The sequence below is a fragment of the Hylobates moloch genome, unplaced genomic scaffold (assembly GCF_009828535.3).
Source record: "Hylobates moloch isolate HMO894 unplaced genomic scaffold, HMol_V3 SCAFFOLD_7, whole genome shotgun sequence".
Taxonomy (NCBI): domain Eukaryota; kingdom Metazoa; phylum Chordata; class Mammalia; order Primates; family Hylobatidae; genus Hylobates; species Hylobates moloch.
The window spans coordinates 21,145,888-21,171,884 of record NW_026652282.1 but is presented as its reverse complement, the minus strand read 5'-3'; the positions used below and the strand labels follow the sequence as shown (position 1 = coordinate 21,171,884).

General features: G+C 43.8%; 3 protein-coding genes across 3 annotated transcripts in view; 1 reads left to right on the top strand and 2 right to left on the bottom strand.

The window, feature by feature from the left end:
- The window catches only part of ZFX (zinc finger protein X-linked), a 180,293-nt gene that overhangs the window by 64,892 nt on the left and 89,404 nt on the right, over positions 1 to 25,997 (bottom strand). The window lies entirely within an intron of this gene.
- The window catches only part of PDK3 (pyruvate dehydrogenase kinase 3), a 300,615-nt gene that overhangs the window by 213,590 nt on the left and 61,028 nt on the right, over positions 1 to 25,997 (bottom strand). The gene's annotated exons all lie outside the window — the stretch shown is intronic.
- Positions 888 to 3,272, top strand: SUPT20HL2 (SUPT20H like 2). Its single transcript, XM_032756330.2, has one exon. The coding sequence runs from the start codon at positions 888 to 890 to the stop codon at positions 3,270 to 3,272; it is 2,385 nt and encodes a 794-aa protein (XP_032612221.2).

The window sequence follows — 25,997 nt, the reverse complement described above, 5'->3', positions numbered from 1 at the left end:
ACGACATGAAGAATCCTGACGCTTGCCACAAACCTGTGGCGTCTCCGGGCATGGAAACACTGCTACTGCGGGCTCATTCCGCAGCCCAGTGGCTGATACCAGCAGCAGTGCTGCCACTGATGGCAAGAGATTCCAAAAGTGCCAACAATTGTTGAAGTTTCCGCCAAGACCAGTGACAACTTCCCATGATTTCCCGACAGTGGTATTCCTGTGGAAACTGATGTCTGTGCACGGTATGAAAGATGTGTCTATACTGTCGTTAGTGGCTTGTGCTTTTGCATGTACGCTTTCAAGGTGAAATGGCAAGTAGTTGAGTGCCAGTGCGGGCAACAGACCCAGAAGTGCAGCGAGTGAGCCTCGCACCCAGGAAGCCAGAGAAGCAGGGGGCGCCTGGAATCTGCGGTGTGTGGCAAATGCGCACGCGCGCAGACGGCGCTCAGTAGCTGACCCCGGCCCTCCCGTTCATTTCCGGTGCAGCACTCAGAGACGCGAAGCCCAGGCCGCGACAATCACCCCTGAGGTACCGATGTTTTCAGAAACCCTCAAACAGTTTGGGTAGCGCTTCCCTGGGGGCAGGTTTCTGGGCAGGTGCCCAGACGCGCCTAGAAGCTGACTCCAGCCCTCCCGCTCACTTGCATTCCAGGCCGCACAGACGCGAAACCGGGCCACGAGGACGACCCCTCAGGTACCGATGTTTCCAGAAACCCTCAAATAGACTGGGTAGTGCTTCCCTGGGGGCGGGTTTCTGGGCAGGTGCCCATGTTGAACTCAGTGTGGACTTGCCGCGTCTTGCGGGCCTGTAGATTAATATGACAGCCGTGATTCCACCCTGCTTCACCAACGCACATGCGTTTTCTCTCCTCTTAGGGGCCCTGTCTTCTGTTACAATGGATCGAGATTTAGAACAGGCTCTGGATCGCGCAGAGAATATCACTGAAATTGCCCAACAGAGACCTCCCAGAAGGAGATACTCACCTAGGGTGGGAAAAACTCTACAGGAAAAACTTTATGACATTTATGTTGAAGAATGTGGAAAAGAGCCTGAGGATCCTCAGGAATTGAGAAGCAACGTAAACTTGTTAGAAAAGCTTGTTAGGAGAGAGTCCTTGCCATGTTTACTGGTCAATCTATACCCAGGCAATCAGGGGTATTCTGTGATGCTCCAGAGAGAAGATGGGTCCTTTGCAGAGACCATTCGGCTGCCTTATGATGAAAGGGCATTGCTCGACTACTTGGATGCAGAAGAATTACCCCCTGCTTTGGGTGATGTCCTGGATAAAGCTTCGGTTAACATTTTTCGTAGTGGGTGTGTCATAGTAGAAGTTCGTGACTACAGGCAGTCCAGTAATATGCAACCTCCTGGTTACCAAAGCAGGCATATTCTCCTACGTCCAACGATGCAGACTTTAGCCCATGAGGTGAAGACGATGACAAGAGATGGCCAGAAATGGAGCCAGGAAGACAGATTTCCGCTTGAGAGTCAACTGATCTTAGAGACAGCTGAACCACTGTGTCTTGATCCTTCTGTAGCAGTCGCCTGCACTGCCAACAGGCTGCTGTACAACAAGCAAAAGATGAATACCGACCCGATGAAACAGTGCCTCCAGAGGTATTCGTGGCCCTCTGTAAAGCCACAGCAGGAGCAGTCTGACTGTCCACCTCCTCCTGAGCTGAGAGTGTCGACTGCTGGCCAAAAAGAAGAAAGAAAAGCGGGTCAGCCTTGTGAGCTGAACATTGCTAAAGCAGGAAGTTGTGTAGACACGTGGAAACGCAGACCCTGTGATTTGGCTGTGCCTTCGGAAGTGGATGTGGAGAAAATTGCTAAAGGGTATCAGTCCATCACAGCTGCTGACCCACAGCTCCCAGTCTGGCCAGCCCAGGAGGTAGAAGACCCTTTCGGATTTGCATGGGAAGCTGGCTGTCAGGCCTGGGACACCAAGCCAAACATCACGCAGTCGTTTAATGATCCGTTTTTCAGTGGTGAAATACAGCTACATAAAAAAGCCAGGCAGAAGAGCCAGAAGTCTCCCTGGCAGCCCTTCCCAGATGACCATTCAGCTTGTCTCAGGCCTGGGTCAGAGACTGATGCTGGGAGGGCAGTGAGTCAGGCCCAGGAATCGGTGCAGAGCAAAGTCAAAGGTCCAGGCAAGATGTCACACAGCTCCAGTGGCCCAGCCAGTGTCAGTCAGCTCTCTTCACGGAAAACACCAGAACAGCCTGAGCCTGTGTGGGTCCAGTCTTCAGTATTGGGGAAGGGAGAGAAACATCCACCTCCCCGCACCCAACTTCCCTCAAGCTCAGGAAAGATTTCCTCAGGTAACAGTTTTCCCCCACAACAGGCAGGCAGTTCTCTTAAGCGTCCATTTCCTGCTGCTGCTGCTGCTGCTTCTGGGGTGGCAGCGGTGGGGGCAGCACCAAGTCATTCTCAGAAGCCCGCTGTGCCTCTCATTCAAGCTAGCAGGCGCCATCCAGCTGCCCAGCCCCCCACCAGATTGGTAAAAATAGCCCATCCAGCCAAGGTCAGGACAGGCTCCACTGGCCTAAGGGCCATCAAGGTGGAGGGCCCAGTCCAGGGAGCCCAGGCTTTGGGGAGCAGTTTCAAGCCTGTGCAGGCCCCTGGCTCGGGTGGCCCGGCTCCTGCAGGAATCAGTGGCAGTGGCCTTCAGTCCTCAGGAGGTCCACTCCCAGATGCAAGGCCCGCTGCAGTGCAGGCATCTTCTCCAGCACCCCTTCAGTTTTTCCTAAATACTCCCGAAGGTCTCAAGCCTCTGATACTCCTCCAGGTTCCGCAGGGCTCGGTGGTTCTGACCGGCCGGCAGCAGCAGTTCCATCAGCTGGTTTCCCTGCAGCAGCTCCAGCAGCCCACAGCTGCTCACCCTCCTCAGCCAGGGCCACAGGGTTCCGCACTAGGTTTGAGCACTCAAGGGCAGGCCTTCCCTGCTCAGCAATTTCTTAACGTGAACCTCACTGGAGCAGGTAGTGGTCTGCAGCCCCAGCCCCAGGCTGCTGTGTTGGGTCTGCTTGGCTCTGCCCAGGTTCCTCAGCAGGGTGTCCAGCTCCCCTCTGTCTTGAGGCAGCAGCCACGGCTGCTGCAGCCACAACAACAGCCACAGCAGATCCAGCTCCAGACTCAGCAGTTGAGAGTCCCACAGCAGCCAGTGTTTTTGGCAACAGGCGCTGTTCAGATAGTGCAGCCACATCCAGGTGGGCAAGCAGCAAGCCAGTCGGTAGGTCAGACGAAGGGAGGCAAGCCAACCCCTCCAGGGCCCTGAGGCTTGAGTAGTTTGTCTCTCTTTTAAAAGCACAGGAGCACTGACCCAAATGGTTTCCCAGTTTTTACTTGAGTTTTGTTTTTTTTTTTCATGTTTTGGTATTTTACATTTTAAAGTACACAGTTTACACAGGAGCACAATCCACTGATTTTTATTTAGAAACAGGGAAGTGATTTCCTAGAGGGGCATTGTTTTGCTTAAGTTACTCCTTTTGTTGTCATTGCTGTTGATATAATTATTTTTAATGTAGTATTTTAAAGTGTCCAAATCCTAACCAGGTTGAGTTTAAACTTGTGAAGCATATAATTTCTCTAGAGCCATAAAATGGCAATACCAACAATGTTAATATTTTAACAAGATTTTAATTTTAAGTTAATATTTTAACAACAAGAGCGCAATTTAAAATTTTTAATTGTGGTAAAAACATATAATCTAAAATGGACCACATTAACTATTTTAAGTGCGCGGTGCAATAGTATTAAGTCCACCCCCACGGTTGTGCCACAGATCTCAAGACCATCTTGCAACACTGAAACTCATGCCCATTGAACACCAGCTCCCCATTCTCCCTTGCCCAGTCCCTGGCAGCCATTGTTCTACTTTCTTTCTCTGTGAGTTGACTACCCTGACCATTTCATGGAAGTAGAATCATATGGCATTTGTCACTTGGTGAGTGGCTTATCTCACTTGGCATAATGTCCTCATGATTTATCCCTGCTGTCTCATGTGACATGAAGGTCATTGCTTTTTAAAAATGGTCTCACTGTACATAATATATATGAAAGTGACCTATGAACTCTGAGAAACCTCTTTCAGAAGAAAGAGTGTAATTGTATTTACATTAATAGGTTTATGCACAATATATGGAATGGAATTATTACACATTTTGAAAAATGAAAAGAAAGTACAGTACAGTGATCCTTGTCACACTGCGATTGAATACATGGGAGACCTCTAAAGCTGTGGAATGGAATTAGTGGCAGATTTGCTTGTGTGACAGTCCCCTGCCCTTTCAAAGGCCGTGTCTGCACCTAGTGCTCCACAGAACAAGGCAAGGCTTTCTCACTAGCTTTGAAAAGGCTCTTTTTGGATGTTTTGTGTGCTCTCTTTATAAAATCATTTACATTTTTTGTAGGTTGTTTGCAAGAAGTTAATAGTGAAACATTTGAAAATCCATTTTATTGGTTTGCTTTTCAAATATTTGTAGCCTTGTTTCTTAAGTAGAACCCCCGTCTTTGTCTTTCTCTCTTTGTTGATGCATCATCATCAGTTGTTCAGCTGTTTCTGCTCCCTCATTTTTTCCCTTGTTCCAGTGAGACTCAAAGAACCATGAACTTTTGTGCCCTTTTGTTTTCCTTTTCTTTTTTCGTTTTTTAACAACTAAGGGGTAATCACAGAACAACCAACCATTGTAAAGTACAATTGTAAAGTGGCATTTAGTACATTCATGATGTTGTACAACTACCCCTTCTGTTTCCAAAACATTTTCATTACCCACCAAGAAATCTCTGTACCCATTAAGCACTAGCTTGTCATCTTCACACCCCCAGCCTCTGGCAACCACCAATTTGCTTTCTGTTTCTATGGATTTACCTAAATATTTCCTGTAAATCTAGTCATACAGTATGTGATCTTTTGTGTCTGGCCTCTTTCACTCGGCATAATGTCTTTGAAGTTCTTCCATGTTGTAAAATGTATTGCTACTTCATTCCTTTCTGTGGTTCAATAACATTCCGTTGTTTGTCTATAGCATATTTTTGTTTATTAATTCTTCTGATGATGGACACTTGGGTTGTTTCTACCTTTTGGGCGCTGTGCATAGAGCTGCTGTCAACTTTCATGTACAAGCATCTGTTCTAGCACCTCATATTTTGCTCTGTTAAAACCTTGAAGGGCACCCTATGTAATATTAGTTTTTCTAGGTACACAGGTATATTTCTCTGTTTTTTGCCTTAACAAAATAGAAGGAAATTTGATCTGGCATTCCAAAAGACATCAGTAAAGAGACAGGTATCCAGTGAATTTTACTTGATGAACCCTTTTACTAATGTGCTACCGATGCTGTTAAAGATTTGACCAACTTCAAGCAAACACATCGAATTTCCTAAGTGACACCAAGTCCATCAGAGCAGCCTGGACATAATTGGGAATGGTGCCTGCACTTTTAAGAAGCGAATGAGTGCAATGACCAGTTGTAGAGAAGAGTTTATGCATGGCCTTCGGAGCTAAGCAGTGACCTGAATTCAGTATGTCACCAAATTTGGTGTGCTTTCTCCTTTGCCCCCTGCTTCTTTCAAGTAGGACATGGAGACAACAGCCAAATTTGTGCTTCAGTGATGTGACCTTCCCTTCCCAGGCAGGCAAATAAATTGAGTTTTGTTTCTGATTATCATTTGGTGGTCTTTATTTCCTTATAATGATCCTCAACATAGTTGATAATTGGATGCAACTGCCACAATGATGAAGAGGAAAGAATATAACCCTTGAAAGAAAACCCTAGAGTATGTATTTATTTAAACACCTATATAAGGAGGATTTTCCACAATAATGTTGGAGATGGGGGAGAATACAGACCAAAGAAAAATAAAAATGCCTCTTTAGGACCTAGATTGTATTCAACCCTCATCTCATTGTGTCCTTCAGCAATTTAAGCTAGATTTACAGAATAATGAAATGTCAATAGATGAGTACACAATAGAAAGAATGAGAAATAGGTTGGTGCAAAAGTGATTGTGGTTTTTGCCATTACTTGTTTTTTTTGTTTTTTGTTTTTTGTTTTTTTTAGATGGAGTTTTCGCTGTTGTTGCCCAGGCTGGAGTGTAGTGGCACAATCTCAGCTTACTGCAACCTCCACCTCCCAGATTCAAGCGATTCTCCTGCCTCAGTCTCCCTAATAGCTGGGATTACAGGCATGTGCCACCATACCTGACTAATTTTTTTGTATTTTTAGTAGAGGTGGGGTTTCACCATGTTGGCCAGGCTGGTCTTAAACTCCTGATCTCAGGGGATCCACCTGTCTCAGCCTCCCAAAGTGCTGGGATTACATGTGTGAGCCACCGTGCCTGGCCAGTTTTTGCCATTACTTTTAATGTCAAGAATCACAGTTACTTTTGCACTAAACTAATACAGGCAGGCTCAATATTTTAGTGGCTTATTGCCCTACCCCAAGTCAGAGGCCAGGACACAGACCAAGAAGATGATAGAAATAACATTACAGGAGAAAAGTATTGACCAACCCAGGAAGTCCAGGTATTTGTATCTGCACAGTGAATTTGTACTTATTTATAAGTGACAAGTTTAAACAGCTGTCATTCTGTGTTAGATTTCTGTTTGGGGAAAAACACCCAATTCTGCTAAGAAACTTATTTCTTAAAAGCAACAGTAACATCTTAGTGAACAGGCTGTCTTCAGGGTCCCACTTCTATTTCTCCCACCTCTCAGCTAATACCAATATTGTCATTTGTTTTTGTTGCATGCTGCCTCCCTGAAATGTCACCAAGACAACCTGTTGCTTAGAGAAAGCTGAGTTTATTCTTACTGGTAAGATAGAGGACTACTTTGATAAGAGTCTTAGTAGTATTGCAAGTCGTTAAATATATTTTTCCATAAAATCTAATTAAAATAATTCTTCATCTCCAGGACTTCAGTATTTCATCTGCAGGGAAAATGTACTTAACTGCTTTCATTGCGTCCTGATAAACACGTAGGCATAAAATATAGGATCTTTTCCCCTCTGTTCTTTCTACGTGCTTGACACTGTTCTCTTTCACATGTTTCACTCACTGAGTTCTTGCAAAAACCACTTAAAATTTTAAAAGAGGAAACAAGGCATTGGGCGCTTAAGTAATTTGTTCACAATCCCCCAGCTGCAAAGTATCAGAGCCCAGATTTGGACCCAAGCTTCCTGGGGTCAGAGACCACATTCTTTCCCACACAACCCTCTTTACTGCCTCACTGAGGGCAAGACATAGGCCTGTTGCCAGGGGGCTCACAATATGGTTGCAGAGACCCCATGACATGGACGAAATGACAGATGACAGTCTGTCATTTTGCTGTATGTTGGCGTTTGAGGGGAGCTTATACGTGACATCTCTGCCATAGATTGACACCAGCTGAAAAAGACAGGGATCCAGCAAACAGCTGGACATCAATGTATCTCTTTATTAGTGATGCTCATATATTCAAGGACATAATTTAGACCTGGCTTCCTCACTCACAGGCAGGGCTGGAGGCAGGGCTGCTGTGGGCTGCAGATCCCTCCCATGATCTGGCCCTCCCACTGAGGAGAACTGAGTGGGCAGGGAGAGCCCACTTTAATGAAGAGCTTCTTAACCCCTCGACAATAGGCCTCTTTGGTATTTGGTGAAGCCCATGGATCTTTTCTCAAAACAACATTTTTTTTTTTTGAGACAAGGTCTGGCTCTATCGCCCAGGCTGGAGTGCAGTGGTGTGATCTTGACTCACTGCCGCCTCTGCCTCCTGGGCTCAAGCCATCCTCCTATCTCAGCATCTGGAGTAGTTGGGACCAAAGGCACACACCACCATACCCAGCTAATTTTTTTATTTTTATTTTTGTATATTTTGTAGAGACAGGGTTTTACCATGCTGCCCAGGCTGCTCTCGAACTCGAGAGCTCAAGCGATCCACCCACCTAGGCCTCTCGGAGTTCTGGGATTGCAGGCATGAGCCACCATGCCAGCCTCAAAATAACATTTTTAAGGACATAAAATAAAATACATGGTATTACAAAGGAAACCAATTACACTAAAATACAACCCTGAAAGTATATACCGTAAATACATTCATGATAAATAATCTGTGTGCTCCTTTATTAATGCATTAAATAATAAGACTTAACGGTGGGACTAATAACTACCATAATTTTGAAGTAGTGATGAGCTTAAATGAGATTTTGAGATATCTGCAACAAGTGAAATTTCATAAGAAAATATCTCTGATTTCTATTAGCTACAAATTTATAGACACTGGTATACTGCAGTTTGTTGTCTATATTCATACTTGCAGGAAATACTGCATTTCAGTTAGAAGTCAGATAAAATGGCTGGACGCAGTGGCTCACGCCTGTAATCCCAGCACTTTGGGAGGCTGAGGCAGGCAGATCACCTGAGGTCGGGAGTTCGAGACCAGCCTGACCAACGTGGAGAAACCCAGTCTCTACTAAAAATACAAATTAGCCGGGCATGGTGGCGCATGCCTATAATCCCAGCTACTCAGGAGGCTGAGGCAGGAGAATCGCTTGAACCCAGGAGGCAGAGGTTGAGGTGAGCCAAGATCGCGCCGTTGCACTCCAGCCTGGGTAACAAGAGGGAAACTCCGTCTCAAAAAAAAAAGAAAGAAGAAGAAGAAAAAGAAGAAGTCAGGTAAAATTACAATGTAAGATTTTTTTCTTATTAAGTTCATGGGTCCCCTGAAAGTGTCAACAGACCCCAGGTTAAGAATTGTTGCTCTAATGGAAGCTCCGCCCCCTGGAAACAGAAGAAATAGGTAATAAGCATCGCCCCCAGCAGTATATGTTATATGAACAAGATCACAGGTGGTGATCAAGTTTGCTTAAATTGTATGTAGTGGCCAAATTATTAAATGGTTATCATAGCAGCTTAGAAAGTAGTTGCTTACAAGGCATGCATTATCCATTTAATCCTCAAAACAATTCTATTGGTGGCTGGTATTGTTAACTCAGTTTTCAAGTGAGGAAACAGAGAGGTAAGTGTAACTTGTCAAAGGTCACACATCTAGTTAACAAAGAGGCCAGGATTTGAATCTAGGTAGTCTGGTTCCAAAATTCATTGTCTTAACCACTAAATTGAAGCTGCATAATAAGTTTAGAGAGCTAGTCTAGAAAAAACTAGGGCTAAGTATAACTACTGTTTATAAAATTGCTTCCATAGGAAAATACTTATAAATAAATCCTTGGGAGATGTATTAGTCAGGGTTCTCCAGAAGGACAGAACTAATAGGATAGATGTGTATATTAAGGGGAGTTTATTAAGGACAGTTAACTCACACGATCACAAGGTCCCACAATAGGCCATCTGCATGCTGAGGAGCAAGGAAGCCAGTCCAAGTCCCAAAGCTGAAGAACTTGGAGTCCGATGTTCGAGGGCAGGAAGCATCCGGCATGAGAGAAAGATGTAGGCGGGAGGCTAAGCCAGTCTAGTCTTTTCACGATTTTTTGCCCACTTTTATTCTGGCTGCTCTGGCAGCTGATTAGATGGTGCCCACCCAGATTAAGGGTGTGTCTGCCTTTCCCAGTCCGCTGATTCAAATGTTAATCTCCTTTGGTAACACCCTCACAGACACTCAGGATCAATACTTTGCATCCTTCAATCCAATCAAGTTAACACTCAGTATTAACCATCACAGTAGACAACTCTTCCATAGATTAGAATATGCAGAGATCAGGAACTATGGAACACCCTATAGTTGTCTGTTATCTACTGTACTGAAATAAGCAGAATTATCTAAAAATGACCTCATTCTGAGTTGCCTGTACCATAAATCAGCTGGGGCTGGAACAGAGTGGGGAAGGGGCCTTCTACTGAACTCAGCTTCCTGTGGGACCAGTGGCTCCCTTCCCCTGACCAGAGGGCACATAATTTCTAACCGGCTCTGTCAAGAACTGGGAAGGGTCTGAGAATTTACCCTGCTTGCAAGCTAATCAGTTAGCCTGCCACAGTTCCATGCATGCTGGCAGAAGACACAAGAATATCAGGTCAAAGAAAAATTACTTTATTACTCATAGCACAATAGAAAGCATGAACCTCAGGTTTGCATTGGTTCCTCTGCCCCCCAAGTTTCATGGGGGCAACACGGAGAAGGACCCAGGTGGATGCTGCACATGCAGTGGATGTGTGTCACAGATGAGGAACCCACGCTTAGAAATACTATTTTAGCTGGGCGAGGTGGCTCACACCTGTAATTCCAGCACTTTGGTAGGGATTACAAGCACAAGATGGGCAGATCACTTGAGGCCATGAGTTCAAGACCAGCCTGGCCAACATGGTGAAACCCGTCTCTACTAAAAATACAAAAATTAGCCAGTGTGGTGGTGCATGCCTGTAATCTCAGCTACTCGGGAGGCTGAGGTTCGGGAATCGCTTAACCCTGAGAGGCAGAGGTTGCAGTGAACCGAGATAGTGCCACTGTACTCCAGCCTGGGCGACAGAGCGAGACTGTCTCAAAAAAATAAAAATAATAAAATTAAAAACTAAAAAAGTTTTTAAAAAGAAAATACTATTTTAAAGGGGGCTGCAAGCAAACTTGCCCAATTGCGTTCTCAAATAAGACATTATCATTTTTATTCTTTTTTTTTAAGTTTTTTAAAGACAAGATCTTGCTCTGTTGCCCAGGCTGGAGTGCTGTGGCTCAATCATAGCTCACTGTAACCTCGAACTCCTGGCCTCAAGGGATCCTCCTGCCTTGGCCTCCCAAAGCTCTGGGATTACAGGCATGAGCCACCACACTTAACGCTTTATCTTTATTATACTGGTCAACAAAAAAGTTTGCCCTTGGCTTCATAGGGAGACATTATACAAACTTTCTTCAAAAGTTAGTTCAGAATAAAAACTGTTAGTGCCTCTACTCACAAGACATGCAGAAACACACAAAAACCCATGGAGAAGTGGCACCTCCCAACAGAGGCCAGCAGCTGGAATTCCTAGGTAACTCCTTTGAACAGCTAGCATCCAACTCCGGACTTCCTGCACTCAAGCAGTTTATGTGTCCCTTCATTAATAAAGTTGTCTTCTCATACTCACTCTATAAAAGGAGAGCAGTAAGGGGGTGGGTTCCTCTACCAGAACGTGGACATACACTATATATCCAGGAGGGTGCCGTGACACTGGCACATTTCTCTAATGGCTAATGGAAGGAAGGGGGGATGGGCCTTCTCTTCTCTTGTTACCCTGGCCTTGTTAAGTTTTCCTTCCCCTGAATAAAGGTGATGACTTAAAATTAAGTCCAAGTCCTGATGCATGACAAGTGAGACCCAAATGGTCTCAGTACAATGGATAAAGAAAAGTAACAAGACATCTAAGAAGTCCCAGCAGGCCAGGTGCAGTGGCTCATGAGTATAATCTCAGCACCTTGGGAGGCTGAGGTGGGAGGATCACTGGAGCCCAGGAGTTCGAGACCAGCCTGGGAAATAGAGCAAGACCTTCTCTCTAAAAAAAAAAAAAAAAAAAAAAAAAAAAAGAAGAAGAAAGAAAATTAGTCAGGCATGGTGGCACACACCTGTAGTCCCAGCTACTTGGAAAGCTGAGGTGGGAGGATCACTTGAGCCCTGGTGGTCAAGGCTGCAATGAGTGGTGATCACACCACTACACTTCAGCCTGGGTGACAGAGCAAGAACCCATCTCCAAATAAAAGATAAGAAAAGAATTCCCAGCAGCCAAAAGGAGGAAGATCAAATAAGGCAGGCACTCAGGGAAACAGAATTGCTAGAGGACAAATAACAAATTTTTAAAAATAAAACTAAGAAAAAGAGATTCAAATACAGCATTAGGGTGACCAACAATCCTGGTTTTCCTGGGACTAAGGGAGATGCAGGGATGTGAGGCCTTCAGTGCTAAAACCAAGACAGTCCCGGGCAAACCAGGATGAGTTAGTCACCCTATACATGCATGCATCCTCCCACACACAAAAACTTTCTGTAACTAGGTGAAAATGGTTTCAAAATTTTAAAATACAGTAGATCTCCTTGCATCCTGCCATTGCATCCAGAGGTAGTAATTTGGGGGCAGAAGAAGAAATATCTCAAACATACTATCTCAAAAAATACAAAAAGATGGAATTATAAAAATAAGAGACTTGGAAGACAGAGACAAGCAAAAATAGGAGATCAAGGAGGGGAAAACAAACTGATGGCGGATAAGCATGATTATGCGAGTACATTGGCTCTTGAACGACACAGATTTGAACCTCATGGGCCCACTTATAATAGGGACTTTTTTTGAACCAAACTCAGATGAAAAATATGGTATCCATAAGATGTGAAACCCGTACATACAGAGAGCAGACTTTTCATATACTTGGGTTCTGCAGGGCTGCCTGTGAGACTTGGCTATGCACAGATTTTTGTAAATGTTAGGGTCCTGCAACCAATCTCTCACATATAAAGAGGGACGACAGTAATGACGGAAACTTTTCCTTGAACCAAACAAAGACCCAAGTTTATAGATTGAAAAGCTGCACTGAGTTCCCAGTAGTTTCCAGGAGGATAATAGCAGATAATCTACATGCCACAATATATGAAATTATTGCTCAACAGACATTTATTCCCTCCCCTTATCTAATATGGGTGAGCAGTACTTCCTTAACTCTTGACTTTGGGTTTGGCTATGTGACTCACTTTGGCCAATGGGATGTTAATAGATGTGATTCAAGCAAAACTTGAATTATACCTGCATAGCTAGCCTCACCACCCTGTGCTCCTGCTTTCTGCCATGGGAAAAGCATGTTTTTGGAGGCTCCTGATCCAACCTGGACCCAGTCTGGAGCCTAGATTTAAGTACAGCCTAGATTTGTAGGTGTGTGAAAAAGAATAAATACTTATTGTTTAATGCCACTGAGATTTTTGTGGTAGTTGGTTATGCAGCATTATTGTGACAATAGCTGACTGATATATACACTTATGCATACTGTGGTACAATTCTGAGCTGTCAAGAACAAAAAATAAATCTTGGCTGGGCACGGTAGCTCACACCTGTAATCCCAACACTTTCGGAGGCTGAGGCAGGAGGATAGCTTGAGCCCAGGGGTTCGAGACTAGCCGAGGCAACATGGCAAGACCTTGTTTCTACAAAAAAATTTAAAAAATTAGCCAGGCATGGTATCTCACTCTGGTGGTCCCAGCTACTCCAGAGGCTGAGGTGGTAGGATCCCTTGAGTCCGGGAGACAGAGGTTGCAATGAGGCAAGATCATGCCACTGCACTCCAGGCTGGGTAACAGAGCAAGACCCTGTCTCAAAAATAAAATAAAATAAATATTCTTCCAGTCAGAAAGAGTAAGTTATCTACAAATAAGAAGAGGCTGGGTGCAGTGGCTCAAGCCTATAATCCCAGCACTTTGGGAGGTCGAGGCAGGCAGATCACTTGAGGTTAGCAGTTCAAGACCAGCCTGACCAACATGGTAGAACGTCGTCTCTACTAAAAATACAAAAATTAGCTGGGTGTGGTGGCGCACACCTGTAATCCCAGCTACTCGGGAGACTGAGGCAGGAGAATCGCTTGAATCCAGGAGACGGAAGTTGCAGTGAGCCGAGATTGTGCCACTGCACTCCAGCCTGGGTGACAGAGTGAGACCCTGTCTCAAAAAAGAAGAAGTAAGAGGAGTATTGGACTTCTCATGTACAGTGCTGGAAGTCCTAGAAGCTAAAAGATGTTGAAAAATCCTCTAGAGACTACTGAGAGTAAAGTACTGCAACCCAAAAATCCCACACCCAGCCAATATTTCATTCACCTATCAAGGGAAAAAAAAGATCTTTGAGGATTTTTAAGAATAAAATAATTTTAATAACCACATGATTTATTTGAGAAAAATACTCAAGCAATCATTCTAACCAAAAACCAAGTGAACGAAAACAGAAGCCTCAAGTACTGAAGCTTAAATTAAATGGATAGTGATTGTATTTCTGAAAATATGTAATAAGTAGTTTAATCTAAACTGATCATAAATGAATATCTTAGAATCTGTAATATGAGTACTAAATAAGGATTCTTAAAAGGAGTTGCTGCAAAGGCAATTTTAATAATAATCCAGAACGAAACTATTTTAGAAAAAAACAGGCATTAGATGTGGTGGAGTGGAGGGGGAAGGAGAGTTAAAATACACTGACAACCTCATCTTATTAGGGTAAGGGATGCAAGGAAAAATAGACTGTTGGGTGAGAAAATAGTTGGGGGGCTGTGTTTTCAAGTAATGGTAACAAAATATGCAATTTGTTATAAATACCAGATGATAATAAGTTGCAATTAAGAGAATGGAAAGTACAATGGAACTTCCGAATTAGCCAGGGCAAAAAAAATAGAATGGATAGCAACTTTATAAAACTAACAAAAATGAGGAAAAAGAAAAAGAAGAAACACCAAATTAAAATGATATAGAATAAACATAATATGGAAAAAAATTAATCAAATATATCAGTCATTTTAGTGGATATGAATAGACTTAATTTTTTTTTTAAGGTGGAGTCTCTCTCTGTCACCCAGGCTGGAGTGCAGTGATGTGATCTCGGCTCACTGCAACCTCCGCCTCCCAAGTTCAAGTGATTCTCCTGCCTCAGCCTCCTCAGTAGCTGGGACTACAGGCATGCACCACAACGCCCGGCTAATTTTTGTATTTTTAGTAGAGACGGAGTTTCGCCATGTTGGCCAGGCTAGAATAGACTTAATTCTATCAAAAGATAGAAAATATCAAAATGAGTTTTCTTTGGGTGTTTGTTTTTCTGTTTGTTTGTTTGTTTTTCTGTTTGTTTGTTTGTTTGTTTGTTTTGAGACAGGGTCTCCTCTGTCGCCCAGGCTGAAGTGAATTGGCACAATCATGGCTCACTGCAGCCTAAACCTCCCAGGTTTAAGCAATCCTCCCACCTCAGCCTCTTGAGTAGCTAGAACCACAGGCATGCCACCACTCCTGGCTAATTCTTAAGAAATTTTTTTTGTAGAGAGGGGAGTCTTGTTATGTTGCCCAGGCTGGTCTTGAATTCCTGTGATCAAGTGATTCTCCCCTCTCGGCCTCCCAAAGTGCTGGGATTACAGGTGTGAGTTACCACATCTGGCCTTGAAAATATCAAAAGGAGTTTTTTAAAATGAATAATTTATAAGAAAGAGATAGCAGGCCAGTGTCATATATAACAGAAATGGTAATATTTATCATCAGGCAGGAAGGAATTGAAGATGAAAAAACCTATAGAGACTGAAGAGGGAAGTTATGGAATGACAGCAAAGATAGTTTAAGAAAAGAAGCAGTAATATGGAAACTTGTATGTCTCGAACAACATAGCAGCTAAATATATAAAGAAGAAAGGCTAGGATTGAGTCTTGAAGAAGGCCAATATTTACAGGTTGGGAAGAAAAGAATAAGCCGGAAAAGGAAGCTGAGAAAGCATAGCAAGAAATAAAGGAAGAGCAGGAAGGTGGGAAATGGTAACATGATCCCTGTGCCCTGGGAGTCCCCCAGCCTACAGGTAAATATGAGCCGAGCAACACTGGTCAGCTCTGCACTCAGAGAAGACAAAGCCTGAGTGACCACACTTCCTTCCCCGTGAGGAGGCTGCGGGAGACACAGGCTTTTGCCTACAGGCTTCCATTCTCCTGCATCTGCAGTTTGTAACAGATTGTAATTGAGATGCACAGAGCAGAATTGGATCCTTTTGTCTAAATGGGAGTTTTATAGTCTTGGAGTATTAAGAAAGGAACAGCTGCCCAATGTATGGGTGACATTGTGGAACACACCAGTATGTGGAAATTCGAGAGTGCCTATTACTTCCCATTAAAAGACCCATTTAACTTTCTGAGACTTAAAAAGTTAGCCCGTGTTAAGCAATGAAATGTTTCTTACCCACTAAAAATCCCCTTTTGTCTTGACTATTCAGGAATCTATGCTTATTGTCACATTTTCAGGATAATTTTAGGGAATTTTTCTAATATCTACAGGAAATACAACTTCTTAATATTAGCAAATACCTGTCAAATCCCATTTCTCTGCCTTACGCTGTGCAGAGCTTTTGTTTTTCAGTCAAGGTAATCTGTTGCAATTAGTAAATTTTTAAAATGACACTCTCACTTTGCATATTAGCTGCCTCCCACCCCAACCCCCCCAACATAAGCATGTGCACACGCACGCATGCGTACACACACACACACACACACACACACACACACACACACACGGGCTCTTTTTCTTCTGGAAAAGGCAATCGGGCAATAAATTGTGAGAGCAAAATAATACACCAAACAAAATACATGTATGATCAAGTTGTTTCTTACTTTGGACTTCTACCTAAAGGTTTTGCTGGCATTTTCAATTAGCAGGTGACATGGTTTTGTGTCCCCATGCAAATCTCATCTTAAATTGTAGTCCCCATAATCCCCACATGTCGTGGGAGGGACCAGGTGGAGATAATTGAATCATGGGGGCAATTTCTCTCATCCTATTCTCGTGATAGTGAGTTAGTTCTCACGAGATCTGATGGTTTTATAAGGGGCAGTTCCCCTCTTCACGCTCTCTTGCTTGCCGCCGTGTGAGATGGAACTTTGCTCTTCCTTTGCCTTTCGCCATGATTGTGAAGCCTCCCCAGCCACGTCGAACTGTGAGTCCATTAAGCTTCTTTTTCTTTATAAATTACCCAGTCTCAGGTATGTCTTTATTAGCTGCATGAGAACTAATACAGCAGATATGTAGGGAATTAGGCCTGATTGGAGGTTGCACAGGAGGAGGAACGTTAAAGGGTAGGTGATGTCCCAAGCACCTGAACTTCCCCTGACTGTACTAAGTAGAACATTGGAAAATGGCAAACAGCATCCATTCAGGAATTTAACATAACAAGAAATGAATACAACCAAAATCTTGCGCCATGTTACCCAAAGGGTGGTACCTGGACCAGCAGCATTGGTATCCCCTGTTAGAAATGAATGCAGACTCTTAGGCCTCATGTAAGACCTACTGAATCAGAATCTGCATTTTAATAAGATCCAATGAGACGTGCTGCTTTGGAGAATCTCTTGGCGAGCTTATGAAGAACACAGAATCCCAGCCTTGTTGAAATAGGACGCAGCCTAGGCCTGTGTGGTTTTATCAAGTCCCCCAGGTGACTCTGATACCAGCCAAAATTTGAGCACCACTACACTAAAGCTGTGCCATTCAAATACGGTAGCTGGTAGCCACGTGTGGCTATTTAAATTTGATTTTACTTAAAAAGTCATCTTAGCCACTAGCCACACGTGGGTACTGCATTGAACGGTAAAGGTCTAGAACAGTTCCATCAATGCAGAAAATTCCGTCGGGCAGCACTGGTTTCATTGGTTCTCAATCTTGACTACACATGCAAATCACCAGCCCCAGCTTTTTTGTTTTAGGTTTTAATACAGAACATAATAGGCGTCATCATACAGGCATTTTACCTTCATAGAAACTTGGCCCAAGGTTTTCTAGTACAAACACTGTTAGGAAAACCAAGATCTTGATCTCGATAAAACCACACATATTTCACATTTAGACGATCATGTGAGATATTGTCGCTTAACTTTGCTGAAATGCAGGCTGTGGTGTCAGATTCTATGTAGGCAATTTCGTGGATGTGCTACTTCATTTTCCCTTTCAATAGTTGAAAAGATTCCCTGGAAACACTGAACATTTTTAAAAGATTCCACACCGTCATACTATTTCCCTCACACAATCATTTTTCTTCAGGGACCTAACCCTCTAATTCTTGCATATCTGCATATAGAAACTGATTATTTATTTATTTTGAGACGGAGTCACTCTCATCCTGGCTGGAGTGCAGTGGCACGATCTTGAATCACTGCAACCTCCGCCTCCCAGGTTCAAGTGATTTTTCTGCCTCAGCCTCCGGAGTAGCTGGGATTACAGGTGCTCGCCACCACACCCGGCTAATTTTTGTATTTTTAGTAGAGACGGAGTTTCACCATGTTGGCCAGGCTGGTCTGGAACTCCTGACCTCAAGAGATCCACCCGCCTCGACCTCCCAAAGTGCTGGGATTACAGGCGTGAGCCACCACGTCCAGCCAGAAACTGATTTTTCACAAACCTCCTGGCCTGGCTGCTCAATAGATTTATAACAATCACAAAACTGTATTTCTCTAGATCAGCTCCCATCCCCAACCTGCAGAATACACAAACATCTGTAAATGCCTGCCTTCTAGCTCCTTAGGGACAGAGGCAGGGACTGGGAAGGGGGCATCTGGTTTGCCCTACATATACTTCTACATGCACATAATGTGTCATCTTCAGCCTTTGCTCCCACAACAACAATGGGCCCCCGGGTACCCAGGTTGCTATAGTGATGTCCGTTGCTGCTTCTAACTCACAGACGTGTCTCCATATCACACTGAATCTCCAAGAGTCACCTAACTAGGTCACTTTCACTCTGGAGATTTGCTTGGTAGGGTAGGGCATTATTATTTGCTCTATCTTCTTGTCCCAGCCTAACCCCCTGCAACATCTACTTAACATTAGACTACACCAAAACATCTTCCCTCTGGATCAAACCATTCCTTAACCAAGTGTATGCATTTGGACTCCTCCTCCTCTTGGGGTTGGTAAGGAGTGGCCCTTATTCCCAATGGGGCTCAGTCCTAGAGCAAAGAGAGGGCCACTGGCCCTAGATGGCTGGCTACTGTTAAAAGAAAAACTTCAGCTAAATTAAATGTAAAGGAGTTTAGGCTGGGCGTGGTGGCTTGCGCCTGTAATCCCAACAATTTGGGAGTCCAAGGCCAGCGGATCACGAGGTCAGGAGTTCGAGACCAGCGTGGCCAAAATAGTGAAACCGTCTCTACTAAAAATACAAAAAAAATTAGCCAGGCATGGTAACGGGTGCCTGTAGTCTCAGCTACTCGGGAGGCTGAGGCAGGAGAATCTCTTGAACCCGGGAGGCGGAGGTTGCAGTGAGCTGAGATCGCACCACTTGCACTCCAGCCTGGGCGACAGAGAGAGACTCCATCTCAAAATAAAATAAATATAAGGGAGTTTAACTGAGCAATAAACGATTCGCGAATCAGGCAGCTCCTGGAATCACAGCAGATTCAGAGAAACGCCAGCGCCGCCATGTGGAAGATTTAAAGACAAAAGCAAATGACAGAAATCGGCAGTGAGGCGCAGAAGCAGCTGAATTGGTTACAGCTCGGCGTTTGCCTTATTTGAATATGGTTCAAACAGTTGGCTACATTTAATCGGCCAAAATTCAGTGACTGGCACAGGTGTGGGCCATGGTGGGTTTACACCTCCACTTGTTATAGTGCACCATGTACAGAAAAACCCTGAGGCTGAATTTAAATACGTAAGGAGGCCGCTTTAGGCTAAACCTGATTAACACTAGTCACTGTCCCTACCAGGGCTGGGACTAAGGTGAGGCAGGTGAGGCACTCTCAGGCTTCAAATGCAGGTCGAACCTTTAAAATTTTGATGTTGTGTTCATCATGGTTTCTTGCCCTAATTTTGATTTTTTTTTTTTTTACTATTGCATTACAATATTTTTATCTTGATTACTGAGGGAGTTTGTCTGGCACTCTTAAATTTTGCATAAGTGCCTCATTCACCCTCACCCTAGTCCCAAACCCTGGTCTTGTCCATCAGATTCCTCTCTCCTTTAGCCCTGGTAGGCTGCCTCCTCATGCCTTCAAGCTGTATCTATTATAAATCCCTTCTGAGGCTGGGCACAGTGGCTCACGCCTGTAATCCTAGCACTTTTGGAGGTCAAGGTGGGCGGATGGCTTGAGGCCAGGAGTTCGAGACCAGCCTGGCCAACATGGCAATACCCTGTCTCTACTAAAAATACAAAAATTAGCCGGGTGTGATGGTGCATGCCTGTAGTCCCAGCTATTCAGGAGGCTGAGACAGGAGAATTGCTTGAACCCAGGAGGCAGAGGTTACAGTGAGCCGAGATTGCACTACTACACTACAGCCTGGGTGACAGAGTGAGACTCCATCTCAAAAAAAAAAAAAAAAAAAAAAAATCCCTCCTAGGCACCTGGTGTAGGTCCTGAGCTGCGCATAGTAGCTACCTAGTTGTAATCACACTGCTCACCATTTTTTGTATTATCTTTTATTTTCATAAATAATTATTTCATAAGCAGTACTTTTGGTTTCCAGGTTGCCTTAATTGCCTTTTTTTTTTTTAACAGCTGCAAGATAGCCCACTTTGTTGATGCACTATTATCGGATATTTAGGCTAGTTTCCATTTCTAATTGATGAATGAAGCTTTAGATTTGTAAAGATGCTGAGTGTGGGGGTAGAGTGAGGTTTGAGTGAGATAAATTGCTCTGCCTGATAATGTAGGAGGCTTTGTTGTTGTTTTGGAGTTTGGAGATGGATGAGTGGGCGTTGTTCGTTTTCTGATGGGCTACAAAGCAGAGAACAGGGTCCAACAACTTGTTGGGAAGCTGGAGCCTCAATTGGAAGAAATAGTGGAGGGACATTTTTAAGAGATGTGTGACACTGAATTATGTTGGAGAAAGAGGAGAAAAGAAAGACAAAATGGAAAACATTTGAAAATAGTGACTTTTTTCCCCTTAGCATCTCTTCTCTTTTTATTTTGAGACAGTCTTGCTCTGTGGCCCAGGATGGAGTGCAGGGGTGCGATCTGAGCTCACTGCAACCTCTGCCTTCTGGGTTCGTGATTCTCCTGCCTCCTGAGTAGCTGGGATTAAGGCATGTGCCACCACACACAGTTAATTTTTGTATTTTTAGTAGAGACGGGGATTTTGCCATGTTAGCCAGGCTGGTCTCAAACTCCTGGCCCCATATGATCTGCCCGCCTCAGCCTCCCAAAGTGCTGGGATTACAGGCATGAGCCACCGCCCCGGCTCCTCTTAGCATCTCTTCTGATGCGAATCAGCTGGTAGCTGGCAGGGCCGAGGCCTGCCGCAGGAAGACCACCAGGGACACATCTCTAGTCCAAACCAAACTAGCTTCATTTACTTGCTGCAGCCAGTAAGATCTCGCTACAGGGGGACTGTGGGGGCATTTTAGTAAGAAGAATGGGGGTGGGGGTTGGTTATTACAGGATTTAGGCACGTGTGGAGGGATTCTAAGAGTTTAGGGATGCAGGAGCATGTTCTGAACTCTGCTGTCAGGAGGCAGAGACAATACAATCATTGGGTATCTTAATTTGTATTCGGGAGCTGAGAAGCTTGAGACAGGGCTGGAATTGTCATTGGTAAAGGAGAAGCAGTGGATGGGGGAGCTGTTAATCATTTTCCTGGCTGAGGAGTGGCCTTGTCTCTGTCGAGTTCCAAACATGGTCACGGAGTGACCTTCTCCAGACATTATTTATATCCCATGTTGCTATTTATCTTCAGTTGGGAACATCACGGCCTAGCTGCCAGCAGGGCTTTTCTTCACTTTCTCGGTCCTTCCTTTTGGCCAAGAGCAGACAAGCTGAGCCTGCAGGACATTAATCTGCGGGATCCAGGTCCACACAAGTCAGGGCATTCTACTCTTGAACAGCTGCAGCGGTCACCCAGGGAATCATTTGGGTGGTTCAGGGATGGACGCGCCAGGAGATCTGGGAGTTTACTCTGACATGTACGGGACAGGCTATTTCTGCTTCGTGTCTGTCAGTGTCTTCTGAGAGCACCTGCATTTCAATTACGCCTTTTCCCTCACCTAGTTTTTCTGAACAGATGCAAATGCTGGAACTTAGCTTCAGATCCCTCCAAGCAGAACCGGAGGTGACAGCTTGAGTATAGGTGGTTCACTGTGAGAAGTGATCCATTTTAGCAAGCATGGCTCAACTGCGCAGGGGCCCACCAGAGGGCTTGTATGAGGCCCACCCAAAGCCCAGGGGAGGGGATTGCTTATCCACTGGCCTATCCCCCATGGCCAAGACTCCCCCGCTTCATGTCAACCCCCTCACCATTCCAGGAGTGTGGATTTGCAAAAATGGCTGAGAGGCCCCTATTAGGTGTCCCCTGCCTAGCAGATGTTAAACATTTCATCAGTATTTGAAAATTCGTGGATAAATGGAAAAAAAGTTAGGGCCTTTTGCCCCTGAGAATCTTCAATGACTTCTGTGACCACCACCCTGACAGGATCAAGTCCCAAAGAAGCTGTCTCATACTGAGACAGTGAAAACCCTTAGACTCAGCCTGAATTTCATGGCTTTACCTAGACAACTCCCTTCACCTCTTAGACTTCCTTTGAGTAATTAACTAGAGTGCTGCCTGCTTCTCCCAGGGCACAGAACCCAAAGGTATTTCTGTCCTTGTGGGTGAAGGCCCTTTTCAAGTGCATCTCCTACAGACCAGACCTATTGTCAGCCCAGTAATGAGAAGGAGTAAAGAGAAAAGGAAGAAGGAAATCCTGTTCCATGCTACAGTATGGATGAACCTCAGGGATACCATGCTAAGCAAAATAAGTCTGTCACAAAAGGACAAATACTTTGATTCCACTCATGAATTGTCTAAAGCTGTCAAAATTACAGAAACAGAAAGGAGAAAGGTGGTTATTAAGGGCTAGGGGGATGGGGTGGAGGAATCAGTGTTTAGTGGGTATAGAGTTTCTGTTTTGCAAGATGAAAAAGTTCTGGAGATTGGTTGCAAAATAATGTGAGTATACTTAACACCACTGAACTATACATGTAAAAATGGCTAAGATGGTGCTATGGTTTTAATGTCCCCTCCAAAACTCATGTTGAAATTTAATTGCCATTGCCACTGTATTAAATGGTGGGATGGTTAAGAGGTGATTAGCCCATGAGACAGCTCTATCCATATAAATGGATTAATGTCGTTATCATGGGAATGGGTTTGTTATCTTGGGAATGGGTTGTTACAAAAGCCAGTTTGACCCCTCTCTTGTGTGCTCTCTTGCCCTTCTGCCACAAGGTGACACAGCAAGGAGGCCTTTTCCAGATGCAGGCCCCTCAACTTTGTATTTCCCAGCCTCCAGAGCTGTAAGAAATCTGTTTTTTATAAATTACCCAGTGGGTGGTATTTTATAACAAAAAATGGACTATCGGCCAGGCACAGTGGCTCAAGCGTGTAATCCTAGCACTTTGGGAAGCCAAGGTGGGCGGAGCACCTGAGGTCAGGAGTTCGAGAGCAGCCTGGCCAACATGGCAAAACTCCATCTCTACTAAAAATACAAAAATTAGCTAGGTGTGGTGGCGGACACCTGTAATCCCAGCTACTCAAGAGGCTGGGGCAGGAGAATTGCTTGAACCTGGGAGGCGGAGGTTGCAGTGAGCCAAGATCGCACCATTGCACTCCAGCCTGGGCAACAAGAACAAAACTGTCTCAAAAATAAACAAATAAAAATGGACTAAGATAGATGGTAGTTTTTGTTATGTGTTTTTCACCAAAATAGACTTTGAAAAGCAAATCCAAAAAAGAGTGAGAAAGGGAAGAAAGACTAGCTTTATCCTGCTGCTATACCACTGAGTAGACCACATATCTTAGGGAGCTCTAAGTGGACAATATGCCTCTATTTTTAGCAGTATAACTCCAGCAAAACTCTGGAAAAGTAAAGCTGAAAGCTGAAACATTCAGCAGGTTAAGAAAGACTGGCCAGAGCTGAAAAGGAGCCCAAAGTATAATCATTGAAACTGGTAATGTACATAAATAGCTGGACCAGTTTTTCTCTTGTTCAAAAATCCCATTCTATTTGAAAGCAATTTTCTTCCACTTCAGACTCTCTCATTATATACCCTTTCATTCAAAATGTTAATTCTCCCTCCTCTTGTAATTTAACCATCCGCTAATCATTTCTGGGATGGAAACACATATTCCTAAGTGAAATTCTTTTGAAGAGCTGAATTAAGCAGACAGTGGGTTTGTTTCTGTAATTTCTTGTCTAATGATTAATAGAATTGCCAGTGAAGAACTTTCTCAAAGTCTTAAAAACTATCCATGACAATGTTTTTGTGCAAACTAAACTTTTTTTTTGGCCAGATGGAGATTTATATCTCAGTAATTAAAGTGAAAAAAAGACCCAAATAATACAAATATGTTGCCCACAAATAATATTTGCAAAAATGACCTAATAGTCTATTAAAAATGCAGTCTCTCTTTGCAAGCAAAAGAGAAGCTATGGAGATATGGGTGCTAGCCTTGGGTCTTCTGGTTATTATCTAAATGACCTTGGTGATATGGTTCTGTGTCCCCACCCAAAGCTCACCTTGAATTGTAATAATCCCCACATGTCATGGGAGGGATCCAGTGGGAGGTCATTGAATCTATGCTGTTCTCGTGATACTGAATAAGTCTCACGAGATCTGATGGTTTTATAAAGGGGAGTTCCCCTGCACATGTCCTCTTGCCTGCCACCACGTAAGATGTGCCTTTCTCCTCCTTCACCTTCATTGTGAGGCCTCTCCAGCCATGTGGAACTCTGAGTCCATTAAACCTCTTTTTCTTTATAAATTACCCAGTCTTGGGTATGTCTTTATTAGCAGTGTGAGAAGGGACTAATACACTTGGGAAGAAAGGAAGCAACCTTGGTTCAAAGTCTGTATCTTCCAGCCAATATGAGTCCACTTATAACACAAATGATAGAAATTGGATCAAGAAACAAAAAAAAATAGCAAGGAAGTTTTGTTTTTTTAAATAATAAAGTAATGTCCTTCGCAGCAACATGAATGGAGCTGGAGACCATTACCTAAGTGAAATAACACGGAAACAGAAAATCAAATACTGCATGTTCTCACTTATAAGTGTAAGCTAAACACTGGATATGCATGGACATAAAGACATAAATAATAGACATTGGGGACTCCAAAAGCAGGGAAGGTCAGGGAGGGGAAGGGTTGAAAAATTACCTGTTGGGTACAATATTCACTATTTGGGTGATGGGTATACTGGAAGCCCAAACTTCACCTTATGCAATAGATTCATATAAGAAACCTATATGTGTAACCTTTAAATCTAAAATTTTTAAAAAGATTTATTTGAAAAGGGAATATCAATGCGATGGGACATTGAAGTCAAATATTTTTTCTGGCTGATTTTCTCTCACATCGCTGCTGTCTCTCCTTCCCTATAGCTCAAGGGGCTATCCAATCAGAGTAATTTATGGGCTCCTTAGCAAAAACAACCCTCTTAAAGATGTCAGCAGAGAGCAAGACCAGCAAGACTTTCCAACGTTTGAAGTTGATTGATAAACCAGCAATTGGCTCCAAATTATATCTCATTTATAAATTTAAAATAGAAGTACATGTGGTCAGCTGTTCTCACTGAATCCAATGTCATCCTTTTATCATCCTTGAGAAGAAACTTTAAAGATCTTTTATCCGCCTGTCCTCAGAAAATAACTTCCCAGCCTATCAAATACATGGTGTGGTAAATTACATGGAAGGCCCAATTCTCCAGCCCTCCTGGGATCCACACCCTTTGCCATGTAATTTTGTAGCGCGCTCTTGCTGTGTGGCTCAACCAGCTGCAGGGCCTGCCACACAATTTGTGGGGCCCAGTGCAAAATGAAAATGCAGACTCCTTGCTCAAAAAGCAGGAAATGAGTGCCATTACAACCACTAAAATACAAAGCTTCTTTCTTTCCTCCACAGTCTTTCTCTACTTGTCATGGTGTTTTAAATTTGCTAGTTCATGTCATTCTAAGTAAAGAAAAATTATTAGCATGGGTTTCACAGTTCATCTTTATATTTTGCAAGAAGTAACACCTGAGGCTGGGAAACCGGTGCAAAAATAAATAGGCTCCTGTCTCCACTGGGCTAAAGATTCCTGGAATATGGAGACCATATCTTTTTTTTTTTTCTTTGAATCTCCAGTGCTAGGCATGGTGCCTGTTACATAGTAGGCAATAAATAATATATTTAAAGGTGAAAGGAGGGAAAGGAGTTCTAAAATCAGTTACACCTGTGAGACGGTGATGAAATTGGCACATTCATACATTGCTGGTGAGAATGTAAAAGGGTGCAGCTGCTATGGAAACACTTTGGCAGGTCCTCAAAAAGTTAAACATAGAGTTCCCATATGACCCAGCAATTCCACTCCTAGGTATATACCCAGGAGGA

Excerpts from the sequence above, each read along its gene's own strand:
- SUPT20HL2 (XM_032756330.2), top strand. The coding sequence starts at position 888 with ATGGATCGAGATTTAGAACAGGCTCTGGATCGCGCAGAGAATATCACT.